Consider the following 15,053-nt stretch of genomic DNA (forward strand, 5'->3'; position numbering starts at 1 on the left):
ATTATTAAAATTAGGAATGCAGCCTATGACATTTAGATGGCAATTCCTAAAAAAGCCAGTCTCACTAAAATAATAATTATTTTGTTAATTTTGATTTGGGCCACTTTTTTATTTGAAAAGGACATATTTTTATATATCAACTGAGATTATATTAGAATGATTCATAATTCAGAGTGGATCATAACCAGCCTTCATCAAAGTGATGTTCTTTGACATCTTATACTTCCACTCTGGCCAATGTAGCCAAGTACACAAAACCAGATTCCAGGCTTCCCCAAAACTGACTCTCTACTTGCTTTTGACATTGAAAGATGAAGTTTTAATTAGTATGTTTGTAATTAAAGATGTGTCCAGTATGCATTTTACAGAAACAAATTCCATTTGCTTTTTTGTTACCTCAAACCTTTACTGGGCACTTAATTTAGGATAACAATAGGAAAAAATATCTTATCTGGCTAAGAACTGGGAATTGTGGTCTAATGTACTATATTTAGAAAGCAGCTGATTGAAAAATATGCTGAACTAAATAATCTAATTAAGCTTCTGAAATAATTTGAGTTGTATTACTGGATTCTATTCCCAAATATGTAGACCTTTGGAATTATTTAGTATAGCATTGTCACATAAGTTAAGTTTTCAAGAGAACTATTATTGTGGACTAGCACTTTAGATGAATTAGTTAGGGGTACTGACAATAGGGAAGCATATCTAATTGCAGTGAGTAAAGAACAGTGGTCTGTAATTCTGTTAGTGTGCTGCTTCTTTGGTTGAAATGTAAGCATTCTTTGTGATTTGTTAACCACAGTTTTCTTATTTATCTTTTTTTCAACAGATTTTGGCCATTGTATCCATATTGTTCATTGTACTATCCACCATTGCTTTGTCACTCAACACTCTACCTGAGCTTCAAGTAATTGATGAATTTGGACAACAAAATGACAATCCTCAGCTAGCACATGTTGAAGCAGTGTGTATAGCATGGTTCACTATGGAGTACCTTTTGCGTTTTCTGTCATCTCCAAACAAGTGGAAGTTCTTCAAAGGTCCATTAAACGTGATTGATTTGCTTGCCATTTTGCCCTATTATGTCACCATCTTTCTCACAGAGTCCAACAAAAGTGTGCTGCAGTTTCAAAATGTCCGCCGTGTAGTTCAGATATTCCGTATCATGAGGATACTGCGGATCCTTAAACTTGCTAGACATTCAACTGGACTTCAATCTTTAGGATTTACCTTACGAAGGAGTTATAATGAATTGGGTTTATTGATACTATTTTTAGCTATGGGAATTATGATATTTTCTAGTCTCGTGTTTTTTGCTGAAAAAGATGAAGATGCTACAAAGTTTACAAGTATTCCTGCATCATTCTGGTGGGCTACCATCACTATGACCACAGTAGGTTATGGTGACATTTATCCCAAAACTTTACTAGGTAAAATAGTTGGTGGGTTATGTTGCATTGCTGGAGTGCTGGTAATAGCCCTACCCATTCCCATCATAGTAAACAATTTCTCAGAATTCTACAAGGAGCAAAAGCGGCAAGAGAAAGCCATTAAAAGAAGGGAGGCTCTTGAACGAGCAAAAAGAAATGGAAGCATTATTTCAATGAATTTAAAAGATGCCTTTGCTCGTAGTATGGAGTTGATTGATGTAGCTGTTGATACTGATAAAACTGAGGAAGCAGCCAATTCAAAGGAAACTCCTGATGACAACCATTTGTCTCCAAGCCATTGGAAATGGGCCAGAAGCCCACTGTCAGAGACAGGTTCTAATAAATCCTTGAAGAACAAATACCAGGAAGTGAGCCAGCAAGATTCATATAAACAGCTAAACAATGCAGCAGCAGCCTCCAGTCCTCAACACTTGAATGCTCAGAAACTTGAAATATTATATAATGAAATTACTAAAACTCAGTCTCAGCCTAATCTGAATTCTACCTACCAAGGCCCTTCAGTGAAACCTCCCCTCTATGAGGAGGAGATAGAAATGGAAGAGGTTACTGGACAAGGACATGCATCTATAACAGGACCCAAAGAAGTCATCCCTGATATGAGAAGCACTTCTAGCATTGACAGCTTTGCCAGCTGCGCAACTGATTTCACAGAGACAGAACAGTCACCTTTTCCTCCATATTCCAGTTCTCATTTGCAACTAAGATTTCCCACTGAGTTTTCCCACTTAGAAGACCAAACAGCAAAAGATTCCCAGCTTTTACCATTCATGAAAGATAAAATGTTAGCTCCCAGGGATACCTGCTTTGATTACTCCTCAATCAATACAATGATGAGTTCTGAGAGCTCTCCTCATCCTCATCCTCTCCTTCATGGTCACTTTCACTTTGACAATGCCATGGACAGTCCCAAAAGTTCTTTCAGAGGAAGCAACCCTTTAAAATCAAGGTCCCTTAAGGTTAATTTTAAGGAAAACAGAGGTGGTGCTCCACAAACCCCACCAAGCACAACAAGGCCATTGCCAGTGTTGGCAACAGGAGACTTCCTACAATCTACCCCTCAGCATATCAGCACTATCCTCTTAGAAGAAAATTCACCGCAGGGAGAAAGACCTTTGCTGGATGCAGATTCCTTTGGAGCTTCTAAGCAAGCATGCCCTTTATTCCCCAAGCAGAAACATTTTTCTTTCCCTCCCAAGGAGAGAAGTTTCACTGAAATAGACACTGGTGAAGAAGCTGACTTCTTGGAAATCCCTGGCATAAGGCACAACAGGCAGTTGGATATCAAGGCAAACTGCTTTGGGAATAAACTTAAGGATGGGGACTATGTAACAGAAGACTCTGAAGTCAGTTCTTCTTCACCCAAACATTTGGGTCATAACTGCACTCAAGATATTTATCATGTTGGAGGGGAAGTAACAGGGGACAATAATCAAGAAGGTCACAAAATGGAAAACCATTTGTTTTCCCCAGAAATCCATACAAATCCTAGTGATCCTGGTTACTGTCCAACCAGAGAAACCAGTATGTGACTAATTAGGAGAGCAATAAAGACAAAAACTTATTTCTTGAAACTAAAATTAGCAATGCCTATGAATTAAAAAAGGGAAGCCTCAAAAGTAAATAAATATTATTTTTGCATGGCATGAAGAGTTGCTTAGTTTAAGTACACCTTAATTTAAAAGCAAACTTTTTTTTCTAACAAAAGATAAATCAGGAAAAATTCAACAAAAGAACTGAGTAAAATAAAATGCTCTTTTCAGAGATGATCTTTTGCAATGCTTAACACTGTTAATATTTTCATTTATGGTTGTAGATAATGAATTTTAATTAACTTTTATTTTTCCTTTTGACTTTCAGAATTTGCACATGAAAGGATGAAATGTTGATTCATATGTTAATAGTGTGAAATAAGGTGCTTTGAGTCTGCAAAATGCACATTTTGTAAATAATTTGGATTTGCTGGAACATCTCCAGTTTTCAAGGATTTGTAAACAAAAAACAAAAAAAACAGGTTTCTTGGGACTCAGATACATCCTTCAAGTCCACTGCCTGGAGGATTTGTATAGACTTACGTTGCAGAATTGCAGCTTATCCTTAGAGCATCTTACTTATCTTGTTTTCTTTTTAATCCAATGTACACTGTTTGTTTAAGAAAATTGCAGTGTTTTCTCATTTCTTTGTGAAATGAACCATAGCTTCAATTACTTTTATTTGCATAGGTGTCATGGATGTACTTGCAGCTTCTTGAAAAAAAAATTCTTAAGACTAGGCAAGATTTAATGACCAGGAATTGAACTTTTGTTATACCTGCCAAACTGAAAGCAAACAAGAAACCATTACAAGAAATAAAATTATTTTTATGGTAATAAAATGTGCCAAATGACATGAAAACTGATTATTTTATTTTAAGACTTTAATAATGTTGTAATACAGTGGTGATTACTGTATGCACTGTTATTAAAATCTTACTATTTGTACATTTCTTGTTATTGTATATCTGCTGTTTTCTTTAACAGTAGTGTGTCATTTGCACATCATTTTTCACCCCAATTTAGTTACTATTTGGTTTCAGAATGCTGTATCAATATCATTCCATGAATCAACCAAAAGAATTGTCACATATACGAAGTAGAAAATGTATCTTTCTGAGGAAATTATTGAGGTTCACACACTGTGCAAAGAAGTAAAGCAGACTGTGTTTAGCTTAGAATATGCTGTGGCCACAGTGGTCTGTAAACTGTGGCACGGGGCTTAAAAGTGTGTAAAACTTGTAATTGTGCTTATTCAGCAAAATGTCTGAATGCTTCAATTTTTCACAAGGAATGCTGAATACAGATGGGTTCACTCATAATTATTGCCATTTCCATGTAATTAGAGCAATTAACATGCAGAAAATGGAATAATTTGAAATCTCCATTTCTTATCTTCATGGTATCTCTCCCATCACAAGCACTCTAGTCAATCTTTTTCTTTCTTTTTCTATAACTAATTCTGCTAATAAAGATTTAATACATTAGTTATTTTAAAATCACAAAATTCAGTAGAAGCTTTAAACAGCATTTTAACTGTATTACTTTTTTTAAATAACTTTACATATTTCTCAGTTACACTTATTCTCTAGGGCCAAGGAGCACATTTGGAATTTTAGGAACTTGTCGGAATTCATATAGGGAAATAGAAGATATTGAGGGGAAACAAGTTCAAATCTACAGTCAGCTAGTGAAGCTCACTTAGGTCATCCATTTTCTCTTAAAAAGTCCGTCTTACAGCTGTACAGTGTTCTTTTTATGGGAGGAATTAAAGACAAATTCCTATGTAACTCTCAGAGAAATAAAAGGATATAAATCTAACAAATAATATGATAAATCACATGATGCAAATGAGAAGATATCTTCTGTGGCTCAGTAGATCTCTGTAGAATTGTAGTTTAGCTTTATTAATTTTCTCTAACGACTATAGGCAAATGACACATTTTCAAACAAAATTTAGGATTGCAGCCCTCCACCAATGTTATTTTCTGACATTGACCAGTCCAAAGCCTTTGTTATTTTTGAAAAATGCATGATCATAAAGGCCCACGCATGGCTTTGCAAAGTGCCAACTCATGTCCCTTTTTTCCAGTTAAAGTAAGATTTTTAAAGCACATTAAGCACTGAGGAAAAACATCTATGGCTGATCTTTTGTATAGCTAAACAAAGCTCAACTTTTCCCCTCAACTTTTTTAAAACACATTTTTATTTTGTTATGTGCACCAAAACAGCTTCTAGTAGAGAAAACGTACTGTACAGCTCATAAATTTTACTTCTCCTAAATACAATACCACCTAATTTTTTTATTTCGCTCTTTGGACCAAATATTAAGCACAGGAGAATGGGTTTTTAAAGTTTCTCTTAAGACTTCCTTTTTCTATTAAATTACATGTCTTCAGATCCATATTTTATTAATTTAAATACTGGGGCTAAATGTCATTTCTAAAGCAGCCAATATCTAGTCATTAAGTCTCAAAGTATTTATTAGTTTTTCATGAAAATCAAATTAATTTTATTTTTGCATAAGATTTCACTTAATTGTATAACAATCCACGTGCTCTGGTTCAATTACTTATATTTTGTTCCATAAAGTTCCTTTATTTATCTTCTTTCACAGTTAAATATTCTGTTAATGGAGAGCAAATGCTAGCTAATACTTTTTTAGAGATGTTGTTATATTATTCCAGTTTATTTGTTTATTTATATCCCGCATACAGTTTTTGCCTTTATCCAGATAGTTGTGTAACAGTCAAAAATAAAGGCTAAATGAATTGTTAGCCTTAGATAACAGCAGTTTGCCAGTAATTTCAATGAAATCATGATTTCCCTCATAATGTCTATTCAAAGAAAACTCTTGGGGACTACCATAACTTCTGAATTAAAGATCTAAAGTCCAAAAGTGAAAATTTACACTTCTCGGATTGAATGATGTCTTTATAGTCCTGATGGCATATCACAGGACATGGACATTTTAAGTTGCTATCTAATAGAAGAAGAAAAAGAAATTGGTGTGTTTTATTAGATGCATTGAAATCTTGTAATCTGTTTCCCATACCTTGTCTGTTCAACTATAGTTTCAAAACCCTCTGCTACTGAAAATATAGTTTTTTAAAATCTTATTTCAAATATGTTTGCAAAGTAATTCAACTGCTGCTACTGAAAGCTGATCACCTGCTTAGAAAGAAATTTGAAGATTTATTAATTGTTCTTATAATAGTGGTAAAATAAAAGACGTTTCTTTCATTTTGTAGAGATACTGCTACTAAATATCACGTGCTCTTATTCTAAAACAAGTGTTAGAAGTAGCACCTCATTAAAACAGTGGCTGATTCTAAGGCAGAAATACAGGATCTATGACTTTCCTGTCTGCTGAATTTAAATTCTCAATGACTCATTTGTGACCAAAATGGCTAGAGTTGCTAAAAATGGCCAGATTCCCCATCTCAGGGGGAAAAAAAACCATTTGGCCTGATAATACAGAATGGCACTCAAGCCACTAGGAAAAAATATATATGGCTGACATACATTGTCCCTATTGTCTAAAATGGAAAACTTTCAACATACTCACATAGAAAACTTTTGATTGATTTGGATATGTGTGTCAGATAATCAGTCAATCACGTGTGTAGCAAATGTCTTAATTCACCAAAGTTCATTTGTCATTATTATTTCAAAAGCAAGCCACATTAAGGTGAAAAAAAAGAATGGAATGTTTTCTTCATTTTAAAGTATAGAACATTTATCATAGGAAGTGATTGTAGTACTCAGCTATGATAGACGGATACCTGTTTTTTAAAATTATGCTATAATTCTGTAAAATATTTGATCCACTAAATATCTTGTGGAAATTGCTGAGCCAAACCCAGTATGAAAAAAGGAGAAAGAAAAATAGAATTCTTGTGAGTATGCATAACATATTTTTTAAAAATTACTTTTTTATATATTTGCTTGTTAATTATTGTAACAAAGAGCAATATTAAAAATTTTCATTCCAATCCTCTTACATATCAGTTATAATTGAAACCACCTTTTAAAAATGTCAATTAATTACAGTAGTCCACTCAGATTCATTCTTCTAGCCAGGTTCAGCTGAAGTCAACGGGCAAAAGAAAGAACAAACAAAAGTATCATATTTATTATGTTTAAGGTGTAAATAGATAGATATGTCCACTTCTCTGCAAATTTTCAAGGAAGAAAAAATGAAAATTATCTATAGTAAAAATATTTACAATCTGGTCTTAAAATATTTTCCTTCTACTATAAAAAAAGGGTGAAAGCAATTTCCCCCCACTTCACATTCCCCTATTGTATTAACAGACTTCTCAAATTGTCAGCCTAACTCCTATCTCAGTAACAATTGTAGTTGTGCAAAATAGAAATCAGTGGTCCTTCAAATGTTGCTGACTACAATCCCCAGCAGCTCTCACCAGGCCATGTGGGTTTGGGTTGTTGAGAGCCGTAGTACTGGATTGCTCAGGTTCCCCAGCTTATTTATTGCTTATCACATATTAGAAAATAGTAAAATAACTGTGGATTATGCAGTTCCTCTCCATCCACACATAAGGAAATCCCTTGGGTTGGATTTAACAGTTCTTGAATATAGGGTAGGACAAAATTTTCTTTACAAAATGCGCTGCCAGACATAAATGCTGCTCAAAAACCACTACTCTTACCCTCAGAACTGATTATTCTTAGGAAGGATCTGTTGCAGATAGGTGAAAAACTGCCAAACCTGCATAACCTATGTCAGTGTTTCCCAAACTTGACAATTTTAAGGCATGAGGACTTCAACTCCCAGAATTCCACAGCCAGCAACGCTGGCTGTGGAATTCTGGGAGTTGAAGTCCTCATGCCTTAAAATTGTCAAGTTTGGGAAACACTGACCTATGTGATGGAAAATATCTTTTGCTCAAACCTATGGGGAAAAAAGCTTACAGTTGTTTTTTTATTCGCCTGGTCCAAGCACTAAAAAAATTGCATCCCAAGTCCCTGGATATAGAAGAGAGATTGGGACTTACACTTCTTTATATTTTCAGCAAAATATGCAAAGCTCAGCCACAGATATGATATACAAGTCAGTAATGGTTGTGCTGATGATTAAATACTTAGGGATAGGTTTCCTGAAAAAAATATTGCTTGTTACATTGAGATAACTGTACACTAATATTAAATGATGAAATACTGTCTCGTGTTTATAGGTTTTATGTTATAACTGATATTTGTTTCTTATCTACGAGTAGCAGGAATTCCATTTATTTGAATTTAATATTGTTTTCTTCTTAAATGCTGAAAAGGGGGAAAAGCACAACAGTATTTGATGAGGATGATGATGAGGATGAGGATGAGGATGATGACTTCTTTTGCCACAATATGTCTTTACTATTCAGTTTCAAGGAATGGCAGCATTTTATTGTGAATTGCTAAACTACTGTAACAAGTTAGCCTCATTTTTTAAAAAACAACAACTAAGAAATGTATTTTCAGTGGGAGATAAAGACATACACAAGGCAGTCATTCTACTGCCTTTACAAAATGCCCCATATTTTAAAATGGAAAATTTTGCTCGTTTTGCTGAGCATATTATTCATCTTTTAAGGACAGCTGCTGGGCTGAAAATAATACTCATATAGAACACTTTGCAAGAGTACTTGCTTGCATTATTTATTAGGAATGACAGTTTCATCATTTTGTATAGAAGTACCAGCTTACCCCTTGCCTTTTTCTGTTGTAAACCATTAAAAGAATTTCACATATAATAGTATTCATTATCAATGTGTTTGTATGAATGTTTCCATCTCAGCTGCATTTTAACATCATGAAAAGGAAACGTGATGTTTTGAAATTTTCCCTTCCTTCCTTCCTTCCTTCCTTCCTTCCTTCCTTCCTTCCTTTGTTTCTTTTCTTTCTTTTTCTTTCTTCTGAATTCTGTTACATTTGCTGATCAAGTAAATATTTGTGCACAAATCAGCATATAAATATGCATGTTGTAGCTGTATTGTACAGTTGTTCGGCATCAAGATACTTGTTTATTTTCTGTCAAATGTCTGTAAAATAAATGGCATTGTTCACCATTTCCGTCTGCCAGAATAAGCAGAACAGTAAATAAATGTGTAAATGAGTCATCTGTGTCTCATTTCAGTTCTCTGCATGAAGCCCCCTTGCCTTCAACATTGTATACATATCAAAGTCCCAATCCATAGCGACTTTTAGTTTCATTTCAAGGGGTGGGAAAACTATAGAAACAAATAATTTGGAATGCTGAAAAATAAGAGAGACCCACCATTTTCATTACTTTTCTTTCAATAGTTACTTTCTAGGCTAAGCATGTTTGGCAGCAATTACCATGAGACTATTCTCGAATCAAGCCCTGAGTCAGGGGGCTAAACCTAATGTTTTGAAACAAGGCTTACAGGAAAAGCTTTCTATTGTTTTTCACCATTCTATTTTACAATAGCCTTTCTTTTTGAATGATTGCGGCCTTACATTCTTGACCTGTGCTTGCCCTAAAGCAGCAACAGTGGGACTGCAGAATATTGTTGGTTCTACCTCATTAATTTAGGTTTGAAGAAAGGCTGCCAGGACATTTTTCTCAGAAATGGCATTCTGGTTTGGACTGGTTGCCATGAATTGGGCTGTTGCCTTAGGACTGGAATCTTAAGTACCCAGGGCGGCATCCCACATACCTATGGCCAATTCTCATCAGGCTCGCCATCTGATTTTAAAACAAATTGACTAGTTTCCAGCATTATGATTTTCAAAAATGCCTCTAAGCCCCCAAATTAGTTCCATGAGCATTTTTGGAATTTAATGTTTTAAAAGAACCGTGGCCATAGCTTAACATTTGTAAGTATGATCAGTAGCCTGAAAAAATAGCAAAAGCAACATTAGGATAAAGTAGGGGGGGAAACTCTAAGATTACAGTTAATAATCTAATAAATTTATGTTTGTAACCAGTAATGTTCCCCATGGCAGCCATTTCTTCAATGACCAGATTCCCCAGTAGACACCAAAAGATTAGGGATCGCTGTCTTAGGACTTCCTCAATATCTCTGGAACTTGTGCATCTCTCTCTCTCCAGTAAGATTATTGTCCTTTGGTACAACAAAGACCTGTAGATCTCATTTGTTCAATATAGAAGAATTATTTACAAAAATATAATTATTTTAGTTTTGTAATACTATACTATGTTTTTTATTTTTGTTTTTGTTTTTTGCAATGTAGCTTGAGGGAGGATATTTGGAAAGACTAGAGAGATTTGAATCTTTTCTACTTATTAAACTGTCAATGGCTATTTCAAAGAAATTTGGGGCTTGGAGATTGATGAACACAGTACACTGGTGACAACATGATTCAAGTGCATAGCCTCAATATAATCAATTTTTTTTTAGAAAAACATTGTCCATAATGATATTTAACCTTTTAAAGTTCTCACCAGGTCATGCACCAGCCTCTAACTACAGTAATCGTGGATGAACTCAAGAATAGCTAAGCAGAGTTGGACTTGATTAGTATTTAGGCTTGATTGGGAAGTCTGTCAAACATTCCTTAGGAAGGCAGTGGCAAACCAGCTGTGTGCTCCTCATGAAAGAAGGCAAATACACATGTTCCAAGATAATGTTGCGGGACCCAATCTGGGTTGGTCACCAGCGCCAGAGGTTTAGTCTTCTGAGCTTTCTGATTTGTGCTGGAGCCCATCCTCAGAGAGTTTTTCTCTCACCAAAATGTGAGAGACACACATTCTGGTGAGGAAGAAGTTGCTTGAGGATAGGCTCCACCATGCATCTGAAAGCTCAGAAGACTAAACCTCTGGTCCTAGTGACCAACCCAGATTGGGTCCCACAACATTATCCTAGAACATGTATATTTACCTTCATTCATGAGGAGCACCCAGTTAGTTTGCCATTTCCTTCCTAAGGAATGTTTGATAGACCCAGATTGGATACTTGTGCTCCTGTTCAGAAAGCAGCCCTGAAGTCATGCTCAAAAAAGTCATCTAAGATTCTGTTGCTGTGAATGCCATAAATTAATTCTGTACTTATATAGCAGTATTTTCTAATTTTGTAATTAATTAGCTAATTAATTAGGTGAAACACACACAATTATTAGCAACTGATCAGATATAAACTTAGGCAGTCAAATAGAAACATGCCTCAAAACCCATTTTTTATTTAATCTTCATACTTAATTCAGTACATTATCCCTGCTACTTTGGACATTGCAAGATTGCCTAGTGGCTTGTTGTTGCAGGGTTGTGAATTTTTTCTAAGAGGTCACTGACTGAGTTCAGTGTGGCTGGTAGTGTTGGACAAGATCTCTATCATCCTTCACCATTGGCCATGCTGGCTTCAGTCAATGGAGATGAAGTTCAATATCTGGATGATGCCTGCATGTTAACCAACTCTGGTATATCATGTTTAGGAGTTATTCTGAAGTTCACAATTTTAAAAGAATCGACATCAGCCACTGCCATTCTATAATTCCTAATGAAGTGAAATCTGAAAGAAAGCATTTTGACATTGCAGTAACAAAAAAACCAGAATGTTTCTTTTAATACTTTACCCAACAGCCTGCACCAGTATATATTTTTCAGATATGTTAGATATATAGTTGAGTAATATAACTAGCTAATGAATTATTTCAGGCTAAGAGCAATGGTATTTGTAGTCCAATTCATCTGGAGAATAGGAAATTTGATTGCCTACTTTGCTTATTATTTAATGGCAGTCAATAAACTATCAAGCTAACTAAAAATATGCTGAAATTCATATATTCCACTAAATTCTACTTGATTTCTGCTGAACCATGCATTCCTTGTTACCCTAAGGGATATGAGTTTCTCTGAATCTTAATTAACATTTTGATCCATTTAATGATTTCCAAAATTAATTGACCAACTTCTGCAAGTGCTCAAAGCCTGCCTTTCATAGCTATTAAAAAAAAACACCAAAGTTTTCCTAGCTTTACCTTCTATCTTGGTAAACATTCTAAATAATGAATAGAATGGAGTAAACATCTTTTATGGATATATATTTATTATGTTTTATCTTAAATTTATAAAATGGGATTTATCTAATTGTTAAAAATACATGATTGGGATCCTCTGAAGAAAAACCATAAGAAGTTTAGCCTGGTTAGGGCAAAAAAAAAAAAAAAAAACAGAAACATAGGAGGACACTTGAGATAGGTAATTTTATTTATTACATTTTTATAGTTAAGTGACTGAAAGAAATAGTTTAGCCACCTCAATCCTTCAGATTGTCAAGAAATAAAGAACTACATTAACTATACAAATTCATTTTAAAATGTAATTTTGAATTCAAAATGTATTCCATGAGATTTATTGTTGCCATTAATCTCTCCATAACACTGAATATCACATAGCTTAAAAGACAGTTATGGAACAATGAAACACTGGACATTCTTAGGAATCATATTTCACCCTTTCGTATATTCCAAAATTCTACACAGTGCAGAAATAATTACTAGTAATTATATACCCAGTATTGGTATTCTACCCTTTTTTATCTGTTTCATGTTTGCATATGTTCACTCAAACTTTCACTTTGTAATAAAAAAACAAATATTGGCAAAAAAAGTTAATTTAAATACACCTTTTAACACATTTTTCCTTAAGATAAACATGTTAAATTATTTCATTACAGACAATGCATTATGTTTCACATTTTTATAAACTGTTCTGAAATAAAACCTCAAAGAAATCCAAAACAAAAGTTGGCTTGAAACTCAACATTAAGAAAACCAAAATCATGGCATCCGGCTCTCTCAATTCCTGGCAAATAGATGGGGAAGAAATGGAGGTAATGACAGATTTTATTTTTCTGGGCTCCAAGATCACCTCAGATGGGGACTGCAACCAAGAAATTAAAAGACGCTTGCTCCTGGGGAGGAAAGCTATGGCAAATCTAGACAGCATACTAAAAAGCAGAGACATCACCCTGCCAACAAAAGTGCATATAGTCCAGGCCATGGTTTTCCCAGTTGCAATGTATGGCTGTGAAAGCTGGGCCATAAGAAAGGCTGAGCGCCAAAGAATTGAGGCTTTGATCTATGGTGCTAGAAAAGACTCCTGCGAGTCCCTTGGACTGCAAGGCATTCAAACTGGTCAGTCCTAGAAGAGATCAACCCCGACTTCTCTTTAGAAGGCCAGATCCTGAAGTTGAAACTCAAATACTTTGGCCACCTAATGAGAAGGAAGGACTCACCGGAGAAGGGCCTAATGCTGGGAAAGATTGATGGCAATAGAAGAATGGGACGACAGAGAATGAGATGGCTGGATGGAGTCACTGAAGCAGTAGGTGTGAACTTAAATGGACTCCAGAAGATGGTAGAGAACAGGAAGACTTGGAGGAATGTTGTCCATGGGGTCACAATGGGTCGGACACGACTTCGCAATTAACAACAACAACATTTATTTTTGCACAGGAATTGCCATTATATCAATTCATAGTGAAATAACCCAGTCTAATTTCACCAGTCTTCGACTTACAATCATTCATTTAGTGACCGTTCAAAGTTACAACAAAAATGAGAAAAGGGACTTATGACCATTTTTCACACCTACAACTGTTGCAGCATCCCATCATCATGTGAAGAAAATTCAGATGCTTGGCAACTGGCATGTATTTATGAACGTTGCAGTGTCCTGGGGTCATGGGATCACTTTTTACGACCTTCTGACAAGCAAAATCAGATTCAGTTAACAACCTTGTTACTAACTTAACAACTGCAGTGCTTCACATAACAACCATGGCAAAGAGGTTATAAAATGGGGCAAAATCCCTTAACAACTGTCTTGTTTAGCAACAGAAATTTTCAGCTCAGTTATGGTCATAAGTTGAGGACCACCTGTATGACAAATATTCTGAGTTTAGAAGTGCGAAAACAGTTTGAAAATACAAGTGGATATTTAAAAAGTATTCATATTTTCCACATAAGGCGAATACTTTGGACCCAATTTCAGTGCCCTGGAATAAAGCATACCCAGCCTCACCTGTCTCATTTCAGAGCTAAATGTCCACAAAGCTCTTACCCCCTTTGGGTTTTTAGACTATTGACATCCTAGGATTGTGTTAGAGATGATCAAGAAATAATAGAATTAGATTTCAGTGACTGGAAGTGTCCATTCGGTTGGGCGTGTCTCCATTGACCAGACAAGAAAGTCAAACCAATCCTTGGACATAGGGTGTATATGATGCCTTTTATTATAATTTGCTTATTTGACTCTATGTTTTGGGCCCATGACTGTCTGATTGCTATTTTGGCTTGTGTATTAGATGATTCTTAATTGTTGAATTGATTGCTCCTGCATAAAAATTTTTTAAAACATTTGCTTGATTTTACTTCTTCCATTAAAGATTAGCAATATTATGTTATTTTTTGATATTTTATTGGTTATTGTATATATTGGTAATGTTAGACTGTGTATCCTCCTGACTCTCCACTGATTAGATTCACCTCATATAGTACAATATAGAGTTTGGCCTCTTGTATCATAGAAGAAATATCTGTGAGCATTTTATAGTTGTTTGGATTATGAATTTTGCCTAAGTAACATCTTACCTGGGCTTACAATAACTCCAGTTACCCTTAGGCTATTTGCAGCAAAATATCCTTTCCCCCACTGTATTCCACAATATATCATGTAAAGATCCAACTAACATAGCCACCATTCTCTTTGGCTGTTATTACTGCTGTCATGGTTCCGACAGATGAAACCCTTCAAAAGAACTTCAAGGCATTATTTTCCTTAAAGAATCTTTTATTCGGGAAACAAAGTATCGGCACTACATAGCTGAACCCCAAAACTAAATTTCCCTCCCTTGGATACAACAAAGTACAAGTCCCACCCCCAATAAACAGTCATAAATCACATTCCCCAATTAGCTTGAAGCCTGGCTTTTTCCCTAGCTCTCCAGCCTGCCAAAACGTTATCAGCTCTGGACCCAGTTTGTCCTTGGATTCCTATGGCAGAGTTATTATTATTATAACTAACTGAACTCTCATTCCAATCCCCCCTCCCAGCACCAACTAATTCTAAAAACGTAGAGAA

The 15,053-nt window shown here is 35.2% G+C and overlaps 1 protein-coding gene across 1 annotated transcript; it reads left to right on the plus strand.

Moving 5' to 3' along the window:
• Window positions 1–805: 805 nt before the first annotated feature.
• Window positions 806–6,685, plus strand: KCNB2 (potassium voltage-gated channel subfamily B member 2; the record flags this gene model as incomplete). The annotated part of the gene is made up of 1 exon (XM_039332093.1): window positions 806–6,685. A coding segment is annotated over one exon (2,178 nt), but the record flags the coding sequence as incomplete, so codon positions are not given.
• Window positions 6,686–15,053: the final 8,368 nt, after the last annotated feature.

Source organism: Crotalus tigris, unplaced genomic scaffold, assembly GCF_016545835.1.
Source record: "Crotalus tigris isolate CLP2741 ecotype Arizona unplaced genomic scaffold, ASM1654583v1 scf7180000024445.887990, whole genome shotgun sequence".
Lineage (NCBI taxonomy): Eukaryota > Metazoa > Chordata > Lepidosauria > Squamata > Viperidae > Crotalus > Crotalus tigris.